The sequence below is a fragment of the Arvicanthis niloticus genome, chromosome 28 (genome assembly GCF_011762505.2).
Source record: "Arvicanthis niloticus isolate mArvNil1 chromosome 28, mArvNil1.pat.X, whole genome shotgun sequence".
Taxonomy (NCBI): Eukaryota; Metazoa; Chordata; class Mammalia; order Rodentia; family Muridae; genus Arvicanthis; species Arvicanthis niloticus.
This window is the reverse complement of record NC_133436.1, coordinates 2,978,425-3,001,246: the sequence shown is the minus strand read 5'-3', so window position 1 is coordinate 3,001,246 and position 22,822 is coordinate 2,978,425. Positions and strand designations below refer to the sequence as shown.

At 45.6% G+C, this 22,822-nt stretch overlaps 1 protein-coding gene across 2 annotated transcripts in view; it reads left to right on the top strand.

Moving 5' to 3' along the window:
* The first annotated feature begins 210 nt into the window (after nt 1–210).
* Nucleotides 211–22,822, top strand: part of Smoc2 (SPARC related modular calcium binding 2) — a 129,959-nt gene continuing 107,347 nt past the window's right edge. The window contains exon 1 of one of the 2 annotated variants that reach the window (XM_076926572.1): nt 211–489. In XM_076926572.1, the coding sequence (XP_076782687.1) occupies nt 406–489 (84 nt within the window). In that variant the 5' untranslated portion in view covers nt 211–405. The remainder of the gene's footprint in view (nt 490–22,822) is intronic. The other variant, XM_076926573.1, reaches the window with a different exon arrangement.

Below are 22,822 nucleotides of genomic sequence, written 5' to 3'. Positions count from 1 at the left end.
TGCATTTGTTCGAAGGAGGCATGCAAACAGCACCAACACACGTTTGCCTGGTCCTGGTAGCCTTCGTTGTCTCCTTCACAGCCCTGCGCGCCGGGCGGCCCCTGCGCGGGCGCGGTGGCCGAGAGAGGTGGGGCGGAGGGAGGAGATCTGCGGGCGGGAGGGCGGAGAGGGCGGGAGGGGAGGATCCGGGAAACTAGGGCTATTTGACAGCAGCAGGGGCAGCCAAAGGAGTTCGAGGAGCGCCGGCCGGAGCGCACGGAGGGGCCGTGCGGTCTCCACCAGCGGCCGTAGGACCGCGGAGCAGTTCTAGTCCGTTTGTCTGCGCGTTTGCACTCCGGATCTTCGCCGAGTGCCAGGGCGTAGCGCGTGGGGTGTCTGCCTCTCTTGGTCCCCTCCAGCGTCACCATGCTGCCGCCACAGCTGTGCTGGCTGCCGCTGCTCGCTGCGTTGCTGCCGCCGGTGCCCGCGCAGAAGTTCTCAGCGCTCACGGTAAGTCACGGGACGCCCTCCCGCTTTTCTCTGTTGTCCCCCGCTGAGAACCCACTATGCCCTCTGAGACAAGGCTCCCGGGAGCAGGTGGCCCGGCGATCTCCAACAGGTGGGTCCGGGAGAGTCCCAAGGCATGCGTGTCCAGGGTAGATAGCTACTTTATCTGTGAAGGACTGCTGGTCCTACCAATCCAGGCTAGAAGGGAGTTAGCTTGCGGGAGTACCCGGAGTCCCCCACTTTGGGTGTGAAGAGATGGCACAGGAACAAGGATCAGGGCCATTTATGCGCCTCGACTGTTTCAGGGTGAACTCACAGGGACTGGGTGCCCACCTTGTCAACACCGCGACCCAGACTAAAGTTAAGAAGCGGGCAATCTTCAGCTCCAGCGCCACGAGGACCCCTTGTCCCCCCATGCCCTTTTTTGGGGAAAAAGGGTCGAAACCCTTGTGTTCCACTTGTGGCAGAGCATCTCAGAGTACCCTTAATTGAGACGAAGAAGCGGCAGACATGACATTGAATTAAAGTTCGCTTTTCTTTTGTTAAAAATCTCATGGAGGAGGAACAATCTGGGGCACAAGAGGCACAGAGGAATGTCTCTGGTCTCGTGGGTCTTCTCCTCAGGGGCAGGATGCTGTGTGCTCCAGGGCGCGCTCCCGAGAGCGTGTGGCACTGTGGTTGACCGCTCTAAGTTTGTCTCTCTTAGTTGCAGTACTGGCTACGCCAAAACGCGAGGTGAGGTGCCAGAAGCCGCGCTGTGGATGGGGGCTGAGCGCGTCCACCTCGGGCCAACACAACCGCGGCCACTCCTGCAGGCTGGTGTCTGCAGAGCCCCGCGGGCAGCCCTTATGTGGCCCGCGCGCTAGGGAGCCCATAATTAATGCAATCTGCAGAAACGAAAGCTTTCCACTTAAACGTGTTTTTGAACAAGTGCTTAAGAAAATACCAAGGTGGTGAGCCGGCCCCTGTGGAGAGGAGTGTTGGAGTGGTAGGTGTCCTAGGGAGGGTGCTTAACCTATGGAAAACCAGGGCTAGCCCACAGCTGAGGTTCTTTGCAGAAGTGAAGCAAGCTGGCCAGCCTGTTGCTTTTTCTTTCCCTCTCCCTGTTTTTCAGCAGCTTGAAGGGAGAAGATTGAGTGAGTTCGTTGTTCATACCTAAAATTCTTCTGGGGCAGTCCTAGAGCCCTGCCTTGTGTCTCACGAGTGACTGATAGATTAGAACCATAGCTGAAAACTGGAGGGGGTTTTCTCTCCCTCAGTCTTGCCCTACCCCAAGGAGCCCGAAGGAACTACATGCATGTATTTGCATATGAACGTGTGTACAGATGCTCACGTATGTACAGAGCTGGTTCACACACTTCCAGTAAATCAAAAAAGTCCACTGGGAAACAGGCCAGTTCTCAAAAGGTCTTAGCACCGTGTATCTGAGCTCTAAGCAGCAGACTTCTGTAGTTACCACACATTTTCTGAAAGTGCCAAATAGACTTGTCTTCTCTCTCTCTCTCTCTCTCTCTCTCTCTCTCTCTCTCTCGATTGGTAATCAGGACAGATTTTCTTCTCTTCTTGCCCTACTCCTTCTGGAAATGTCTTGCTTTCCTACTTTCCCTCTTTGTCTTTTTACACTGTTGCAAGGGTTTCCTAGGCTCCATGGGTGCCAGCTGCTTGTGGGGTCCCTTTACTGGAGCTGCGAGTTGGTCTTACACCATACAGGAAGTGCCCCATTTACCGCACTCCCCAAGAACACCCTGTCTTAAAATCACATTAACACATAAAATGCTGCGTCTTTTGCATCTGGGAGAAACATTTAAAGCTATAAACTATTTGTCACAGTTCTTCTCCCCTCCCTTTCAACCTAGAAAATGAAGACTGTGGTTGCAATAGAAAGTACTTAAGATATCATTGAAGTTTGTGTGGCCAGTCACTGGAAAATGTTAGATGTTCTGGATTTTTTCTGTGGTGCTAAACTTTTTTCAAGTTACCTTCTGTTTGTTGGAGAAGTCTTTGGGTTACTGAAGATTAACCGAGAGAATGGTCTCCTATATACAAGGTTTCTATTCTGCCTCTAGTAAATGACTGAAGTGTTAGTCTGCAGGAGTGCACGGGACTCAGTTCTTAAGGGTCTTTGGAATTCAATTCATGGAAACACATGGGACTTTCAGTCCACAGGAGTCCACAGGATTCATAGTCCATGGCAGTGTGTGGAATTTTCAGTCTGCAAGGGTGTGTGGGACTCAGTTCGTGGGGATGTGTTGGGGGCCAGGTCCCTTCTTGATGGGTGTATGATTTTATTCAAGTGATTGAACTTCTTTGGTCTTATCTATAGAATGGGGAAGAAGACCACTGAGCATGTCCTGAGGGTTAAAGCTAAAGTCTGATGCACCCAGGCTGTACTCATTCTCCAATCCAGATTATGCTGTTGGTCTGGGAGTTTAGAAAACACAGCTACCAGCTCTTATACTGTTGTGTCATTAAGTGGTGTTTGGATATTGGAGCAGATTCCATGCCTGGTTTCGATGAGATCAATCACATGGGCTGTCCAGGCAGATGGGAAGAGCACGTTCTTTGCTTCCCTTTGTCCTGCCCATTTCTTCTAGAAATGGGTAAACTGATTCACCTCTTGGGGAGGAAGTGCACATGGACAGAGCCAGCCTCTGGATTTTTCCACCCTTTGCGTGGCCTGGTTGTGCACAGATGTTGGCATTCATTCCAGTGAGTGGAGTGAGGTGAGGAGATGCGGGCATTCTGCTGTGTGCTTTGTGATCTTCAGCTTGGGTCTTTGAAGGGAAGACAGCAGTTTGCGCATGTGGATTCAGAAGAACATCATTGATTGCCATCAGTCCATGACATGACATGTTAATTGTCCTGTGTCCTCCTGCGCTTGAGTGGTGGTGGAGTGGAGTTTATGGACCATGCTGCTGGACCATGCTGCTGTGATACCACATCCCTTAGTCTGAAGAATCAACAGTGATCACATTTTCCTTCCTCTTCTGGAAACACATTTTGAGTATGTCTGAGGCTCTGTGAAGACAGTCTCTAAAGCTAGGGAAGGAGGAGGGAACTAAAGATGGCTCCTACTAAAAGCTCATTAATATGATCTCTAAACCCAAACATTTAGTTCTAATTTGAAATGAAGGCCATGAATAACTTTAAGCCTGACTAAGACACCTGGTTGCCTGTTGGTTACCATGGCTCAGGGAGTTAAGGGATCTTGTATCCCCAATGCATCTTTGGACCAGCCAGGATGATAGGATGTGGAGGCCATAAAGACTGGCTGTGGCTTGTGAGATTGGAGGTGTAAAGTAATGTTTACAGGTTAAAAATTATATTAAAAGACACAGGATTTCATATAAAAAAACACAAGCTTACAATGAGAAAATTCCATTAGTGCTTTGAAGGTAAAGAAAATTGAAGAGAGAATTTCTCTTTGTGAATGAGTTCATTTACAGGGGATGAATGTGAGGGCAGGGTCCTGCCACTAATTGTGTGTCTTCAGACTTTATATCCATACACATATGAAATATTCAACTGTATCCCATATGAGGAAAAGGCTCAGAATATGAGTTATCGTGGCTTTGAACTCTAATTTCACATGGATTAAAACCAAATTACTCCAAGTGAGAACAGTGGATACAGTCTGTTGTGGTTTCATAGTTCTAGGCTGAAAATCAAAAGGCAAAGGTTGTAATTCAATGCAAATAAAGAACATGATGTAAAAACGTCAACTCACAATTGTATTTTAGATTTAAAAAGGAATTATAAGTGGGAATCTTATACTATAAAATCTGGCCAAATTAACTAGATTTTCAACACCAATAAAGACACAGGATGACTTCATTTTGATGAAGCACAAGTATATTCATATTTTTATTGTGTTGAACACAGTATGGCTTACAGTAAAACTGGTATAGCGTACGTGCACACACAATCTCTATCCATTCATCCATCCACCCACCCACCCATCATCTATGTATGTATGTATGTATGTATGTATGTATGTATCTATCTATGTATCTATCTTCTATGTATCTATGTATCTATGTATCTATGATCTATCTATCTATCTATCTATCTATCTATCTATCTATCTATCTATCTCTACATCTATCTCCCCATCCATCCATCTCTCTATCCATCCATCCATCCATCCATCCATCCATCCATCCATCCATCCATCTACTTCTCCCTCCCTCTCTGATAACATCATTTCTTTCTTTTGCTTGGTCTAAGTTACTCTTAGGGCCCTTTGCTTCTCCTCTCAAGGGCCTGTAGTCAATCTGTTACCTTTCCCTCCTGGCACTCACTGAAGGGAGTTCTCATCTTTGTACTTCAGTCTCTTCCCTGTGTCGCTGCACTGTAGCCTGTGGTGCTGGGAGCCTCTCAGAAGGATGGGACACCAAGCTCTTCTCACTCCCAGAACCTGGCACTGACAGGAAAGATTCTCTTTCTCACGTTAGAGAAGTGACCTCTAACCCAGGGGGGACTCTGAGGGCTGGTGGAGTGGAGGACAGTCTAGTGAGTGCTTTTCTACTAGGGCCACCCTGCGCCTGTCCTGGAATTGTGGACTATAGTCACTGCTTGGGGAACAAGTCCATAAGTTTGTTTGCAACAACCGAAAATACAACTGGGACATAAAAGTTGCCCCTGCAGATTTGGGTGTCTTATTTTTTAGATCTAATAACCAAGTCACTAGGAACAAGGAATCCACTCTGAGTTCCAGATGGGTACTCATCAGAGCTGAGCTGCTTTTTTTAGTTTAAGACAATTGCCAGATACTCTAGGACATTGCTTGCTCTGCTCGGCTCATATACTGTCACGAAGGACCAGAAAAGAAGGCAGATGTCTCCAGGCCGAGACCCCAGCATTTGTGCAGATAAACCAGTAATCAGTTGATGAGCATGAGGGGTAGGTCCTGAAGGAGCAACGAACTTGGCCCCAAGCTTTAGGGTGCTCTCTCTGAGCTGAACCCAGAAGCCCTCCTGTGGGCTCCAGGAGGACTATGCCGACCACGCCCATCTATCCCACAGGTGTGTACACACCTGCTAGCTTTTATGTCTTCATGAGGAGAAAAAAAAAAAAAAAACAAAAAAAAACAAAAAAAAACAAAACCCTAGCAGATGTGTTGGCCACACTCTGAGCAACAATGGGAGTGTGTGTTGCTGGGTTAGTGGCTAAGTGGTCCTCACTCCTAGGGTATCCTTTAACTCTAGGGCACCAGGGCTATGGATGCCTGAGGTAAGAAGAGTGTCTCTGTGTTTAGTAGAAAAATATTTCTGAGTCTTTCCCAACTTCATTACTTTATTGTGCTCCAATTCTACATGTTGCTATGGGTACACTACGTGACTAAACCCCCAGCCCCACTGTTCAAGCTTCCACACCCAATCCTTCTTTTGATCTCTTTGGCCACATCCAGCCTGGGCTTGCCTTTGCCTTGTGGGGGTCTTGCTTTTGTCTTGGTCTCTGAGGGTCCCACGTAAGACTCCTATCCCTTCCCATGGGTTTCATCCACTCACATGGACCAGATGGTTCTTACAACATTAAGAACATCATACCAATCTTAACTGTGCAGAGCCCCCAGCACAGACATGTCTCACCTTCACGCACCCACGAGAGCATCTTTCATTACATTAGAAATCAAGTAAAAGTAAAAAGACTTCACAGGATATAGTCATCTCAACTAATAAACATTTTTATATAAAATAGAGATTTCACCATTCAGGTGGTGGTGGCGCACACCTTTAATTCCAGCACTTGGGAGACAGAGGCAGGCGGATTTCTGAGTTGAAGACCAGCCTGGTCTACAGAGTGAGTTTAGGGCAGCCAGGACTACACAGAGAATCCCTATCTCTAAAAAGCCAACCAGCCAACCAACCAACCAACCAACCAAACAAACAAATAAATAAAGATTTTATAATAATGAAGGGAATTCTACCTGTGCTCATAATTTGGAAATAATTCTAGATGAAATTAACTAAAAATGTTCTAGTGTCCATCTTAGTTTGGTTATCGGTTACTTCATTCAACAGAGGATGTGGAACAGTTTACGTTTTTCCTAGGCACAATTAAACATATTAAAATCTGACTTTTAAGGGCTGGGAAGATGGCTCATTTGGTAAAGTGTTTGCCTTGTAAGTGTGGAGAGCCTGGGTTAGATTCTCAGAACTCTTGTTCTTAGAAATCTGGGTATGTTAGCAGGCACTTGGAATCTCAGTGAGGGAGAGACAGAGACAGTCTGATCCCTGGGACTTGTTAGCCTGTCAGCTTGGCAAGCTCCAGGCCAATGTCACAGATATACAAAAATGAATGGCACCTGATGAACAACATTCAAGGTTGTCCCTTGACCTTTATCTGTACACATAAATGTGTGTACTCACCCCCCCACATGTGCATCTGCACATACAAACATGCATACATGTATGTGTACCTGTGTGAGAAAACACACACACACACACACACACACACACACACACACACACACACTTTGGGGAAGAGACCTTAGTGTTCTTCTTCTTTACAGTGTTGGCATGATGGGGGAGGGGGAAGAGGAGAAGTATTTTGGAGTTTATCATCTGTTTATGGTTTGGGGTTCCAGGCAATGACACTTCCTGTGTGTGGAAGCTGCTCCCTGAAGCTGTCTGTGTGGTTTCCTGAACTTTATGAGAGTGTGAAATGCATGTTGGACTGTCCATCATACTCTGTGTCAAAGAAGAGTCCACCCAAGCATGGCAATGAGTCTACTTCCAGGTGGCTGCTACAGTCCTCGAGGGGAAGGGAACAGGCAGAGGGTATTCCTGTTGTCTGGCTGGAGCAGTGGCTCTGCCATTTGTCCTGCCTCTGAAGAGACAATGCACTCCAGGGCACAAACTACTCATTTCTTAAAAGTTGTGTGAAGAGGGGAGAAAGAAAAGGAGAAGGAGGGGAGAGGGAGAGAGGGGGAGGAGACAGAGATAGAGAGAGAGGGAGAGAGGGAGAGAGGGAGAGAGGGAGAGAGGGAGAGAGGGAGAGAGGGAGAGAGGGAGAGAAAGGAGAAGGGGAGAGGGGCAGAGAGAGGGATAGAGGTGGAGAGAGAGGGAGGAAACAGAGGGAGAGAGAAGGAGAGACAGAGGGAGAGAGACAGAGGGTGGAAAGAGGGAGGGGGAGAGACAGAGGGAGAGAGAAACAAAGGAGAGAGGTAGAAAGAGGGGGACAGAGGGGGGAGGAAAAGGGAGACAGAGAGGGGGGGAGAAAGAGAGGAGGAAGGGGGAGAGGAGGAATGGGACAAAGAGAGGAAGCAGGATGAGAAAGGAGGGAACAAAAGAAGATACTATTGAAGGAAACCAGATATCAGATATATAGATCACAGGCCTTTTCTGGGACAGTGCTGGCCAGACCTGTTGCTCCTGGAAGTGAGTGAGTGCACAGGACATTTTACACATTGAGACAGGGTGAGACCCTGAACCCTGCCCGCTTTCTCTTTCTCACATTGTGGATTAAATACATGGCGAGGTGCCCTTTCTGGACACGTATCCGAGCTGCCTGCAGGAGTGCTACAGGGACTTTGATTTCAGTGCAGGTACAGATTCTGTCATGTCAAAACTTTGCCCGCTTGTCAATCAATAAGAACTGTCACTATTTCTTCTTCTTTGAGGACTGTTTGTGCATCCCAGGGTTGAAAGGAGAGACGGTAGGACTCTACAGGGCCACCTTCTTTGTCCCTGGGTCTGTCTCCTCAGGCCCAGTGTCTGTTTTCACAGGTAGATGGGTTTGTGTGGGTTACATGAGGAGCTGAACCAGAGCTGACACTGTGGTTCTCAGTGCTTGTGTAGGACTGACCTTTACCGTTTTCCCCAGCAGCTCCCCCGCAGAGGGGTTACTGGACATCTAAAACATGTGACCATCCATACCAGACAAGTGTGTCAAAATTCACTGTCATAAACACAGCCTTAAACTATGACGTATATTGGTGGCTGCCTAATATCCCTAATGACTTTCTGAGATTCTAACCAGTCACCCTTAGCTGTGTATTTGTTTGTAAACCTTTCTGTCACAGAAATACTTTATCGTTGGTGATCACTGGCGTTTGTCCTGGGATGCCTTATGTCAGGTTGGAAATTCCCTTTGAATGATGCCTATGTAGTGTGCTCCTGGTTCTTCATGCAGAGGGGCTTCCTTAGTTTGCTTGTCCAGGATCATGCTACCCGGTGAGGCTTGTATGGTTTTCATTTGCTGCTTAGTTAATGTGCCTGGATAAAGCCTCAGGAGACTTGGAAAATCGTAGCCTCCAGCCTTCCCATGATTTAACTATGGTCATTTATGAAATGCTAAATTGGATCTCCGAGTCGCACTAGGCCACTAGGTAGGGGACTCACACCATAGGTGAGGCTGTGTGCTCAGCTGAGGCTGTTCACAGGTGTGCATTGAGATTCCAGCCCTCCTCGTGCGGACAGTTCCTTTCCTGGACACACATCTTACGCCCATTCCCCTTCTGAGGGACAGCCCGTGGCCTTTTGTACATGGAATCGAGATGCCTATACTAATAACAAACTGTCTTTTCTCTCTGTACTGTTCTCTCAGCTTTCTGAGCTTTTCCAGATAATATCTCATTTTCCCTCACCCTCTCCTTAGCAGATATAAATATATGTCCTGGTTGTGTGAAGTTTGGAGTTTGGAAACGCCCTGAGGGTAAGGGAAATGAGCAATACCTGTGACCTGAACACACACGCTCAAGTTCTTTCTTGAGCGGATGCACAGATAGGTGCTGTGCCAATCAGTGTCTCACCCTTAAAAGGTTTATCTTTTGGGTAGAGTTGCCAAAGACAGATCTTTCTATTCATAGACATAATCCAGGTGGAGCTGTGAATTCCCTTTCTGTACTCTTGGCTTCTCTCCCACCTTTCCACCCTCCCAGAGAGACATCCAGGTGCAATCTCTGGGCAGTACCAAGCTACCCCTCCTCCCTTTGGAAGGTGCTTCTGATGTTTCCCAAGTCCGCCACAGGAGGGAGCGCAAGGGCACGAGCTGTCTTTCAGAGGGGCTGGGGTTCCCACCATGGCCTGGTCCCCATCTTACATCTACAGAGATAGATCCTATGCTCTTACTGTGCCCCATATTTCCAGCCTCAGACACTTAACTCAAAGTACAAAGTCCCAAGTGAGGGAACTAAAAAGCAGAGACACTGTATTCAATGTTTCTAATAACTTTATTTAGAAGTCTGGGACATTTGTGTTACACTCAGTGTTACCACCCAGATATCAGATAGGGGTAGAAGTTTGGCTTTAAAACAAGCCAAGCTGGGGGAAGGAACAGGAGAGAAGGCATATTTTGGGGTTCCTGATTTGTTTCTGTTGCAAACTTAATTACTCCATTAATTTTAAAGCAATGACTGGAGTTATTTTGTTTGCTAAATTAATATTGTATCTGTACTTTTCACAATGAAGCTCTAAAATGTGACATTTTAAAAAAAATGATTTTTAATCTATACTAAAAGAAAACTAGCCACAGCAAATCACGATTCTGTGTCCAGCTCTGCAGCAAGTGTTCAAATGCGCTTTATGAGAGTCCTTTGGGAAGGTGAACTACTGGCTTTATTTCCTTTGAAACACACCCTTATTAGACATACAGTTACAGAGAGGGAGAGGAAGCGGGGAAGAGGGAGGGAGAGAGAGAAGAGAAGAGAAGAGGGAGAGAGGCGGAGACAGGAGGGAGGAGAGAGGAGTCAAGAGGGATGAGGGAGGAAGGAGGAGGGAGGAGGGAGAAGGGAGGAGGCAGGAGGCAGGAGGCAGGAGGCAGGAGGCAGGAGGCAGGAGGCAGGAGGCAGGAGGCAGGAGGCAGGAGGCAGGAGGCAGGAGGCAGGAGGCAGGAGGCAGGAGGCAGGAGGCAGGAGGCAGGAGGCAGGAGGCAGGAGGCAGGAGGCAGGAGGCAGGAGGCAGGAGGCAGGAGGCAGAGGTGCCTGTAGTGGCCAGAGTTACAAACAATTTTGAGCCGGCTGGGTGCTGAAGTACTGGAATGGTCCTCTGGGGGCCAGTACTTCCCCTTAACCTGAGCTATCTCTCCAGTCCCTTGAATGCATTCTCCTTGGATATCTTTTTGTCAAATACTTCCTCATAGATACTCTTACTAGACACATTCTTCCCTTTTCCTTACACCCCGGCCGCTGAGCCACCTACTCGGCTCTGCTCTGTGTATTCTCAGCAGCGTGCTCATTGGGACCATTGGTCTTGTTACATTCTTGATACATTCTAACCAGACACCCTGATGAGATCCAGTCATGGATATTCTTACTGACAGTTCACTTGCATCTGACTCAAAATCCATTTATATTTTTTATCCAAAAAACCATAAGAAAATTAAAAAAAAAAAAAACACTAATGCCCTCACTCAAATTTATGTCACTATTCTGGCATTTCTATAGGTCCCTGCCCCCTTTTCTTTTTGTTTTCTTTGAAATGTACCAGACATACATACTCTATGCTGCCTAGCTGATATGATTCTAGAAGTGCCCCTCCCCCAAAGGATTCTTTCCCTTCCTCCTCTGTTTTCTCTTCTTCCTTCCATCCCTTCACGTTTCCATCTGACTCAGTCTCTGTCTCTTCACCTCCCAGGCTTTTCCCAGTGTGCACTTCTTTGTTCCTGTCTGCTCCGCCCCCACCCCACCCTGTGAGCACATCTCTTGCTGTCCTATAGCTGGGCACTGCCCAGCTCCAGCTGCTGTTGAGTCTAGTAAGTACCAGTGAGGTTATCATAAGCTCCCAGGGCGGGATAGAGAGGCAGAGGTTGCAAGCCATCTGAAGCAGAGAATATAAGACAGGCGAGTGAACTAGCTCTGAACCAGATTGTTCCTCTTTGAATCTGAACATTCCCGAAGACTCAAGGTTAAGGTCACAGTTTGAGCGGATTCTGAGTGGGTCTGAATCCTGAAGGCCTTAACCTGTTGGTGGAGTTAGTTCACCTGAACAGGCTGTGAGGAGACCATTAGGGCTGGCTGGAGGAACAAGGCTGCTTGGAACATGCCTGTCAAGAGCACATCATGTCCTGGATCCTTTTATCTCTTTCTTTTTTTCCTGGATGCTGTGTTCTGCCTTACCCTCAACAAGGGACCAGAGAGGCACCCTGGGAACCAAGAGCGGAAAGTCCCATTTCCTTTGAAAAGTTAATTTCTCAGGTCACAGGGACAAAACATCTGACTAACATGGGGACTCGGAGCCAAAACATAGCTAGTCCTCTATTTTTATTTTTATGTTTTAGTCACTTAAAAAAAAAAAAAACCTTTCCCTCTAAACGTTTTCTGGCTTAAACGGTTAATGCAACCCAAAATAGTAACTTTTAAACTTCAACAACAACAACAACAACAACAACAACAACAACAACAACAACAACAAAACTCCCTCCAATTTTGTATTTTTTTTTTCAGGATGTAGTGCTGGGCAGCAGCTGACTTGAACTGTGAGAGTAGGTAGAGCTCAGCTTTATGTCACAAGCAGGTGACAAGTAGGTGTTCCCTGTGAGGAATGACATGCAGCTTGCTGTCATACACACTGGGGGCTTCAGGCTCTTGCTCATTTCCACAACCTACAAAGAGCACTTCTGGGTGGCTCACTCGGGTTAGCTCACCATTTGTGGTCCTTGTAGAAGAGTGCTGTGATTATAAAGTGCCCTGGAGCCGTCATTTGTAAATAATGCAGGATCGTGTTCTGATCATGTGTGGGAGACAGAACCAATGGCACAAGGTCTGCAAGTGAGGTGGTGACTGATACCAGGGGCTGACACAGGGCTTCACACCCACACACACTTTGGGGACAGGGTGGCCTCTGGACAAAAGCTCAGCAGGTGCTGCTCAGGGGAAGCCTGGACATACTACCTAACACCTGAACATACCACCTAATGCCAGGACATACCACCTAATGCCTGGACATACCACCTAACACCTGGACATACCACCTAATGCCTGGACATACCACCTAACACCTGAACATACCACCTAATGCCAGGACATACCACCTAACACCTTGACATACCACCTAACACCTTGACATACAACCTAATGCCTGGACATACCACCTAACGCCTAGATATACCACCTAATGCCTGGATATACCATCTAACACCTGGACATATCTTCTAATGCCAGACATACCACCTAACATCTGGACATGCCACCTAATGGTTCTGTCCCTTTTTCGTAGCTGATAGCAATGGGGCAGCTTTATTCTTTCTTTTTCCACTCTTCCCACCCTTACTTGATTGTCCTTTCACGGTTTTTCCTCTGGTGAGGGTGTCATCCCAATCCAGTCTGCTCTACTTACAATAAAATGGACACAATGAGTTTCTTGCATGCTGTGTTCCCAATAGAGTGACATTTTCCAAAATATCTAACTCTTGAGAAGCTTGGCAAGACCTCAAAGTGACGAGACAGGTATTGTGACAAGTCAGGAAGTGGAATTCAGTACGTGAGCACGGGTTCCCTGAGTCCTCATGGATAACATGTGGGTAACAGGGACTCCAGGGTATCTTGTTGCCTGAGCCAGCATTCTGTGTTGTCCTGAATCCATTGCTCATTGTGGTGGATCTGCTCTTGAGTCTTAGTCCTCTGTGTTGTAAGTGGCAGAAGAGTTCTCAGTCACTCCCTTTGCAACCTTGGTATGGCATGTTCTCATTTCTTGTCTCTTCTCATTGCTACAGGACAGAGCTAGACTCCCAGGGAAAGCAAGGCTCTCAGAGTTGAGGTTTACCACGCTGGTGGGCTTGGCTACTGAGCAGAATGCTTGCTCCTACCTCCCAGTGCTCAGTGCCTTGGGTTTCTTTGTTGTTATGAACATCTGCCTTTTACTTTATATAACCGCCCTTTCTCCAAGAAGGCCTCTTGGCTTCGACTGGCTGAAACATCCATTCTGTATATAAACAAAGCAGAAAGGTGGGCACTGTTTGGTGTCGCCTCCTGAAGCAACCAGCAGACAGAAGACAATGGACACGGGATCTCCTTCCCAACACGGTTTATTCAGGAACCTTGAAGTACCGCAAAAGCCCACGAGCTCTAGCTCCCAGCCCTTAAATCTCTGTGTCCTCTCCAATCAGAACCTGCCACGAAGTCATTCTCAATTGGTGCTGAGCATATACGTCACATGGCCCGATCTTACGTAACGATGAACAAGCAAAATGCATGCACAGTAAAGCCTAACCTACGTGCTACCCAGGCTTCCTGAAATGGTGAACCAACACGCCAGGGGCGTCTGGCACCCAGCCAGGCACCATCTTGAGTTCCGCTCCCCACAGTTTGGGCCTGTTACTATATTTATTCTCATTTTTAATGATTAAAAGCTAACTTACCTTTGAAAATCATATGCTATAGCAGTATATTTTCTGAAATTAGATACTTAGACAATGGGGGAGTGTGAATAACAATGGTTAACATTTCTGTGTTTGGTATGCACAAAATTCTGTTCAAAATGATTAACTTGTGATATATTATGTATGTTATATATGTATATTATATGTGTACATTAATATATATACATATATATATATATATATATATATTCTAATTCTCACTATTAGTACCTGCATCTAACTCTACCTGTATTAATTACATTTTCTATTGCTGTGATAAAACACCATGACCGGGGCAACTTGTAAAGGAAGGGTTTGTTTGTATTTACAGTTTTAAAGTGATGGAGAGTCCATCACTATCACTGCAGGGAAGTGTGGTGGCAGGCAGGCATGATGGTTGAAGCAGCAAACTAAGAAATTACATCTTAAACCATAGGCAGGAAGTAGCGATCGTGAACTGGAAATGGTAGAAAGCTTAAAGCCTACCCCCATCGACATGCTTTCTCCAACAAGGCCAGACCTCCTAAGCCTCCTCAAACAGTATCATCAAATGAAGAGTAAGTATTCAAATACTTGAGGCTGTGGGGACATTTAATTCAAACCACCACATCCTGCCCCTGACTCCCAGAGGCTCCTGGCCATATCACAGTGCAAAATGAATTTAGTGCAGCTCCAAAAATCCCCATAGTATTTCAGTCTCAACACTATTTAAAAGTTCCAAGTCCAGGATTCCTTCTGAGACTCAGGGGAAAAAAAAAAAAACATCTTATAACCCCCTCCCCAAAAAGCAAATCACATAATTCTAATATCTACCATGACACAGAACATACATTACCATTCCAAAAGGAAGGCACAGGGGCACAGTGAGGATGCATTGGCCCAAAGGCCAGCAGGAGGAACACCAAATGCCCTAGCTTCATATCTGATGTAAAGTGGCCCTCCAGCTTTGCTGCTTGCTGAGACATCTCAGGCCGGTTCCACTACCTGTGTGCAGCCTTTCTTGGAAAACATCCCATGGCTCTAGTGCCACCAACATGTTTGGGTCTCTGGTGCAAACGTAGGCTTTACTTCCACAGTGTCATACAGTAGTTTCTCGGGGCTTTAGTGCAGGGCCTCTCTAGACGTGGAGTGCCAGATCTCAGCAGCTCTCTGAAGCCACAGAGGAGGAATCCAAGATCCAAGATCCGTTCCTTGGTTCTTGTTACTTGTGACTTTGGTTACCTGTTTGGGATGAACTATAGCCCTCCTGAGTTACATCTGCAGCAACTTTTGTTGTTCCTCTGTCAGCAGAAAATCCCTAGGTCTTTTCCTTTTACAAATCAGATACTTAGCTGGGTTGGGTGTCCAGAAGGCATCTCTTTCCTTTGTTCTAATACAAGCAGGCATCATTTAATCTACTTAAGTCTTTTAGCATAAGCCTCAGCTGTAACATTACATTCCCTGGTGCTCTTTTCCTCTACAAACTGTACATTTTATGTTTCTCTCTGTCCCTCTTGCTCTTTTTGCATTATAGACCTGTGTAAGAGTGCTTGCTACTAATCACAGGACTTAGTCAATATTAGGCTGTCTGGAAACCTCCTCAACCTAGGAAATTAGTCCTTTTTTTTTTTTTTTTTTTTTAAATTCAGGCTCAGGCCGGGTCTTAGTACAAGGTCAGAAAGCAGTCACATTGTTTGAACCAATTTCACTGGAATGATCTCTAGCCCAGGTGCCACCGTTGTTCTCTCTGAGACTCCTTAAGCTGGGACCTCCACAGTCTACATCACACAGCACTCAGAGTTACCATCAGAACTTCTGTGACAGACCACAAAGTTCTGCTTACAGAGTGTTCAGTTGCTTTTCCTGTCAAACGTTTCAAAGACTTCCACATTACTCCCGGATCCAACATGTTCTTTCTCTTGACAGAAATAACCTACTTCCGGGTACAAAGTTTTGTGTTAGCTGTTTGTTTGTTGTCATTATAAAATGCTATGACCAAAGCAACTTATAGAAGGGAGGATTTATTTGGGCTCACAGCTCTGGTACCACCACAGTGGGGCGGGAGGGTGGGGGGCTGTTGTTGCAGACAGGGTGACTGGAGAAGCTGTAGACTCACATACTAAGCCACAGACAAGAAGCAGAGACAGTGAACTGGGAATGGTACTGGGCTTTAAAAATCTGAATGCCTACCCCAGTGACATACTTCCTTGAAGCAAGTCCATACCACCCTACTCTTCCCAAACAGCACCATTAACTGGGACCAATTATTTAAATGCCTGAGATCATGAGTGTCATCTCATTCAAAACACAATATTCTCAGCAGTGAGCACCGTAGACTTCATCCTTAACAGCATATATAACTAACTGTACCTCATGGCACTGGGTTCTCTTAGCTGCACCCTCAGTACCAGGTACATCTTACTGTGTTCTTAGGATTAGATAATTCTACCTGCACACTTGTCAGTGGGTGCTCTGGACTACATCCTTAACAGTGGGCGCATCTAACTATATCCCTTCTAGTGGGAACTCTCATTATACCCATCTTACAGACAAGAACACTGAGATATGGATAGATTAAATGACACACCAGGATCATGGGATGAGTGGGTGTCCAGCCTTGATGAATGAGGTGGGAAAGTTACAGCCAGTACAAGTCATGAGTCAGGAGCTTGGGCCAGGGCCTAAACCTCATTCCAGTGCTCCATAGATGTGTTCCTGTCAGGGTCACAGGCTTGCTGGACTGGTGTGGAGGAATTTGGGTCATAAGCAGGAAGTACTAGGTCCCAGAACAACCTGGAAAGGATCCGTCTGCAACATCTGGAGGGGATTCTCAAGATGTGAGAGGATGAGTTCAGATTGGTCATGGCTGGGGAGATTGGGGAGCTAGTGAGAGGCGATGCTGAAAATCGCTGTGGGAGATGCAGGCAGACCTGCATCAAGAGCTGGGACCAAGGCCGAGCTGGGATAGGCCCAGGCCACTGTGGTCAGCTCAGTTTCTCTGGCTCCCCTGTCTCTGAATCATGGGTTCTCCTCTCCAATAGTAGGCATCTGGCTTCAGCAATCTAGACTGAACAATATCTATAACTGAAATCTCAAACTCTTTGGAGACCCCAAAAGACCTTTTAGGTTTTTTTTGTAAAAGATAAAGTGTTAAGCACATACAGGGAAGTGGTTTCTCAGGCAAATTTCATTTGTATATACACTTACAGACAGGGCTCTGGAGACCTGTTCTTTTAACTGAACCCCTGACAAAGTATATCCCTGAACTCTAACCTCCAGGCACTTGCTGAGAATTATGGAATACCCTTTCAGGAAATTCAGAGAAACCTTAGATGTGATCTGATAATAATAACATATTTTGCAAACTAACAGCTGATCTGTCATTGCCTTCCCAACACCAGTAATTTTGGAATGTCTCTGCAAGGTTTTCTTCTGTGGCTTTTAGAAGCATTGCTACTAATATGTCACACTGCCTAACTACTTATACCTGAGGACAGAGGTGGGGGCAGGAGGCATGTAAGGAGAGAGTGAACTCTTCCTGCCGTCCTCACTCACTCTGCCACAAGAAGGGTTGGTAACTGGTACACTCAGTGCCTTCAGTTGGTAAGGGGACATTCAGTTGAAAATGGTCAGAGTTGAGGACCTAGGTATGAGACACACATTTGGTCTACTTCACTGTCTGTTGTACCCTTTTGTTGACTCCACAATTAACCTGAAGTTGAGGCTATATTTAACACACACCTCAAACACTGGCAGCCTCAGACACTCAAAGTGTCCATGTTCATTTGCAAGATTATTGTGGGAGGAAATAGGTTAAGAGGCAATAACTTTACTCATTAAAGTTGAAAATGCAAAAAAAGAGTGTCAGCCTCACTGTGCATTGGCTTTGATTTACGTGCTTTCCAATCACGAATGGGAAGGCTGTACATACCCTGGGGCTGTGTCTACAGAGACAAGCAGGCTCAGAGCAGCCCCCCTTTCTTGCTAGTGTTTAACACACTGGAAATGCCAGGGAGCTACTTGGAAACATACAAGGTATCTTTAGAAACAGCGTGTAGGGCAATTTAGAAGTTTGAACTTGCCTTTGAAGCAAATAAACCGAGATGGAATCTGAGTGTCTTTTCCTTGCTGTTTTGAGTTCCCACACTTCTCTTATTGTCAATCTGATAACAGGTGTCTTAGTCACTGTTCTATTCCTGTGAAGAGACGCCATGACCACAGCAATTCAAAAAAAAAAAAAAAGAAAGAAAGAAAGAAAGAAAGAAAGAAAGAAAGAAAGAAAGAAAACATGTAATTGGGGCAGGCTTATAGTTTCAGAGCTTTAGTTCATTAAAATCATGGTGGGGAGCATGACAGCATCCAGAAAGACTTGGTGCTGGAGGAGGAGCTGAGGTTAAGACTATGTAATGATTGACAGGCGGCAGGAAAAGAGAGAGAGAGAGAGAGAGAGAGAGAGAGAGAGAGAGAGAGAGAGAGAGAGAGAGAAACAGAGACAGACAGAGATGGTGGGGGGCTGGCATGGGCTTTTGAAACCTTGAAGCCCACCCCTAATGGCACAATGCCTCTAATAATGCCACACCTATATAGGTCTCTGGGGTCATTCATAATCAAACCATTACATTCCACTCCCTGGTCCCCATAGTCATGTAGCCATATCATAATGCAAAAATGCATTCAGTCCACTTTCAGAAGTTCCCAGAGCCTTTCACAGTCTCAATACTGTTTAAAAAGCCCCAAATCAAAATCTCTTCTGAGACTCAAGGCAATCTTTTGGGCTGGTTCCACATCCTGTTAACAGCTTTCCATGGCAAGTATCCCACAACTCTGTCATCTCCAACATCTTGGAATCTCAAACAAAATCCGGTCTTCACACTCAGGTTTTTGCAATGGCCTCTGAGCCTCTATGCAGAGACACCCATGAAACATGCCTGGCCTCAGAAGCTTTCCTTAGTTTAGAAGGGAGAATCTATAATTCTTTATTTTTGTATTCTTAAATCTAAAGCCAGGACCACATGGCTGTCGCTGCCAACTTTTTCTGCTTGTTAGAGCTAGAACTTGGCCCCCTCATTCATTTACATTCACACCAGCTTTCTATTGGTGATGGTTTCTTTCACTGCCTAAGCTCATCTTTAATGCCTTTCACAAGTTGGGATTTTAGCTGGGTGGAGTCTTATCCCGAGTTCACCACTCCCTTTATTTCATTCTTTCTTTATTTTATTTAAACTTTTTATCTCCTTGAGCACCTGACTTAGTTCCATTACATTTCCTGGTTCTCCTTTTTCTCCTCACACTACATTTTATAATTTCTTTTCGTCTAGTTTATTCCCCTTCCTTATAGATCTGCATAAGAGTGATCACTGTTAACTAAACAACACAGTCAATACTAGGCTGTCTTGAAATCTCCTCTGCCAATGTCCTTAGTCCGGTAACTCTCCAGTTTAGCCTCAGGCAGATTTTTAGGACAGGGATAAAAAAGCAGTCACATTCTTTGCCAAAATGTCACAGAGTAGTCTCTGGGCTACTTGGACATTGCTTAGTTTGCTGTGATATCCAGTTTTTTTGTTCTTGAAATATGTTACTAACCTAAACTTAAAAACAGAAAATCTCTTTACTCTCTGTTCTGAGATACTCCCTGAGGATAAAGCATGTTCTGGCATGATGCTTGTGGATAAGGGGTGGCAGTTGCAAATGGAGATGCTGGTCTCTCAGCAGCGACACCACAGATGCAGATCTTGTTTGGATCCTAGAATGTGTTAACTGCTCTTGGATGCTTCTAAAACCATTAACACTCCTGAAATCTACCAGAGATCAGTTCGTCTATTGTTCTTGTTGCTTACCCTAGGCAGGAGAGATGGACTTCTTCAGTAATGAGGAGGCACTTTTAGATCAGGAGGGTAATTGGCTTCCATACCATCAGTTCTGTGGTTTCTGTTAGTGTGTTCTTCATGCCCAAGAGCCTGAAATCCAAGAAGCTAGACCTGATAATGTTATACTCATGGCTACTTAAAACATTTTCCCCTGGGGCTGGGTGTGGTGCATGCAAGCACTTAGGAGATGAAGGCACGTGAATCTCAATGAATTCAAGGACAGCCTGGTCTATATAGTGAGTTTCAGGCCAGTGCCACAGATTTAGAACCTATATTTAAAAATTTGTCTTTGCATGTATAGTAGTCATGTTTTGACAGCTTCTGGATTTCTTGCTGTATTGAGACTTTATCATATCATTGTGGAAGCATGCTTAGAACAACCTCAGTCTTATTTACTTTTCTATTGCAATGATTAAAAATAAACAGGAGAAAAGCAAGTTAAAGGAGCAAGGGTTTATTGTAGCTCATAGTTCAGAGAGACACAGTCCATTATAGTAGGGAAGACATGACAACAGGTAGGAAGGCTTGATATAGGAGTAATAGGCTGGCTGGCCATAATGCATTCATACTCAGGAAGTGAGGACAGGCTATGCCCCTGTGACTCACTTCCTGTAACCAGGCTCCACCTCCTAAAGATTCCACAAACCTCCCTAAACATCGCCACCACCTGGTGACCAAGTGTTTAAACACAAGAGCTTATTGGGGACATTTCTCAAACTACAACCACTTCATATTGAAGAAAACCGTTTGGATGAGTAATAACCATTGTATGATGAGCCATGAGGGGACTACAAGTCAAGACTAATTACTAGGCTGTGTGAGCTTACTTGGAGTACTCAGTACACACCACCATCCCACTGGTTCTACAACATGAGTCCCCCAGACAGTGACCCAGGTGGACCAAGGTTCTGAGAGGGCTCAAAGGCTTGGTGGATCACTGTCCTGCTCCAAGATCAAGCAGCTCACATTCCAGACAGACCCTCGAAGCACCTTCAGCAGATCTCATCTCCCAGGGTTTGCTCCTTCACCAGCAGTGCGTGCCTGGCTAGTTCCCACTGTCTGCATTCTCCTTGTAGTCTGTCACTTTGGCCAAAGATCTGACATATTCACTTTTTTGTCAAACCCCGTATTGAATTGTCCCCTTTATTTTTATATTCTCCATTTGATAATAAATAGAATCCTGGAGCCATCCTGTGGAGTCTCCTTTCCCTTAAAACTGTTTAGGATGGCTTTACTCTCAAGTTCTTGACCATAATAGAAACAAACTCGAGGACACCTTTCTACAATCACTCGAATTACTAGGCTATATAAAATGGTCTGGGCAACATATAACTTATAGATCCAAAGATCTATTCTATACACTATTCTCTGGGAGAGGAAAGGTTTGTAGAAATTGTCTGTAGAAAGAAGGAAGCAATCTGGGCTACTCTTGTGGACAAATTGCTTTGTTGCTTAGTAATTAAAAAAAAAAAACCAACACATATAATTTTCTCTGCCAAGTTCGCACAGTGTTTTGTGGGTTGCATGTATGTAAAGTCAAGGTGCTCTTGGTTAGGTGGGAGTACCCTCTAAACCTGGGCCCTTCCGTTGTTCCCTTGTTCCTTGGCACCTAGAGACCACAAGAGGCTGCTTGATGGCTGTGGAGGTGGGGGAAGGGTTCAGAGAAGTCTGGCAGCATTTGGTGGTTAGGCAACTGTGCACTGGCTTGATGCAGGATGCATGAGGGGGCGACTCCACCCTCTCCCCTTGCTTGGCTTTATGGGAGTCTAAGTCTTAAGAACAAAGCATATTTGTCATAGTGTGTGTATAACACTCAGTCTGGCCTCTCTGCATTTGTCCCAGAGGACAAATTTTTCCAACTCCAGCCCAATGAAGGGTGCACCTGCAATGTTTGTTTCCATGTTAGCCACTGCCTTGTGTGGGAAGGAAGCGGGGTGGGGAGAGAGGCCAAGAAGAAAACTTGTCCTGAATGCTTGGCTTACTGGAAGCTTCAGCGGGCCAAGGAATGGTGACTGGCGCAGAGGGACAGTAAATCCTTGTCCATCCCCAACATTCCTTTCAGAACTGTGGTTCCATCTCAGTGAGACTCATCTGCTCTGAGAATCAAGGTCATAGTACTGGTAGGACTGAGGTGGGGGGCATCCCAAGGTCCCTGTGGCTTCCAGGTGAACACTGAGACTCTCTTCCCACAACTTTCTGGTTACCATGATGGATGGATTTTACTGATTTCTCGGGAATCCCATTGGCAGAATGAATATGACCAACCATCAAAGTGACATGATTAAACACTAAATTAAAAAAAATGTACTTCCCCATTTTGAATATAGAGTATGTATTTCAATAAAGCCATTTAAATATTGGATATATGTACATATATATTAATATCTCTATCTATCTATCTATCTATCTATCTATCTATCTATCTATCTATCTATCATCTGTCTATCTATCTACAGCCATTTAAGGTTGTGTTTGCCTGATAGCTGACTTTAGAGTTCCTTATTGTCATTGTTAATCAAGGTTTATTTTTCTCTGATATCCTGACATGGACTCCTTTTGTTTGTATGCTTTCTTTTTCAGTGTTGGGAATAACCCTCAGGGCCTTACCCATGCTGGGCAGTCATTATACTGCTGACTTTAGACAGAGGTAGACTTTTCTTGAGTTCGGTATACTAGCTGTCATGTAAAAATCCCCATGTGTATGAACTATAGGCAAGATGGTTTTGTTAATCATCTATTTCCACTTGGAGGAAGCACCATTTCTCTTAATTAAACAAGCTGCTGAGTATTTCTCATTGGGTTTAGCCTGGGAATAAAGCACCTGCAGTGTGTTCTGGGGACCTGGTCATGGCTCCTCATAGGCTGGAGTAAGACACTCTTTGCTGCTTACTGAGAACAAAGGGATAGTTGCACTCCAGGTCTTTGTCTTCCACAGTGACTAGAGCAGGCACCTGGGGTGTGTCTGTTACCACCTGCCCTGTGAAACCCTGACTACACGCAATGAAGTGCCTCCTGCCTAGAGAATTTCACACCTTCCAAGCCGCCTCAAGTCTGAACCTCCAGTCTACATTCTTCAATGCCCACTAAGAAACTCTTTCTCAAATCTCTCCTATCTACTAAAGCTTCTAGAACCATTTAAACCTCATTCCGTGTTGATCTTGGTGATTGGTCTTGTACCAAACTCATTTCTG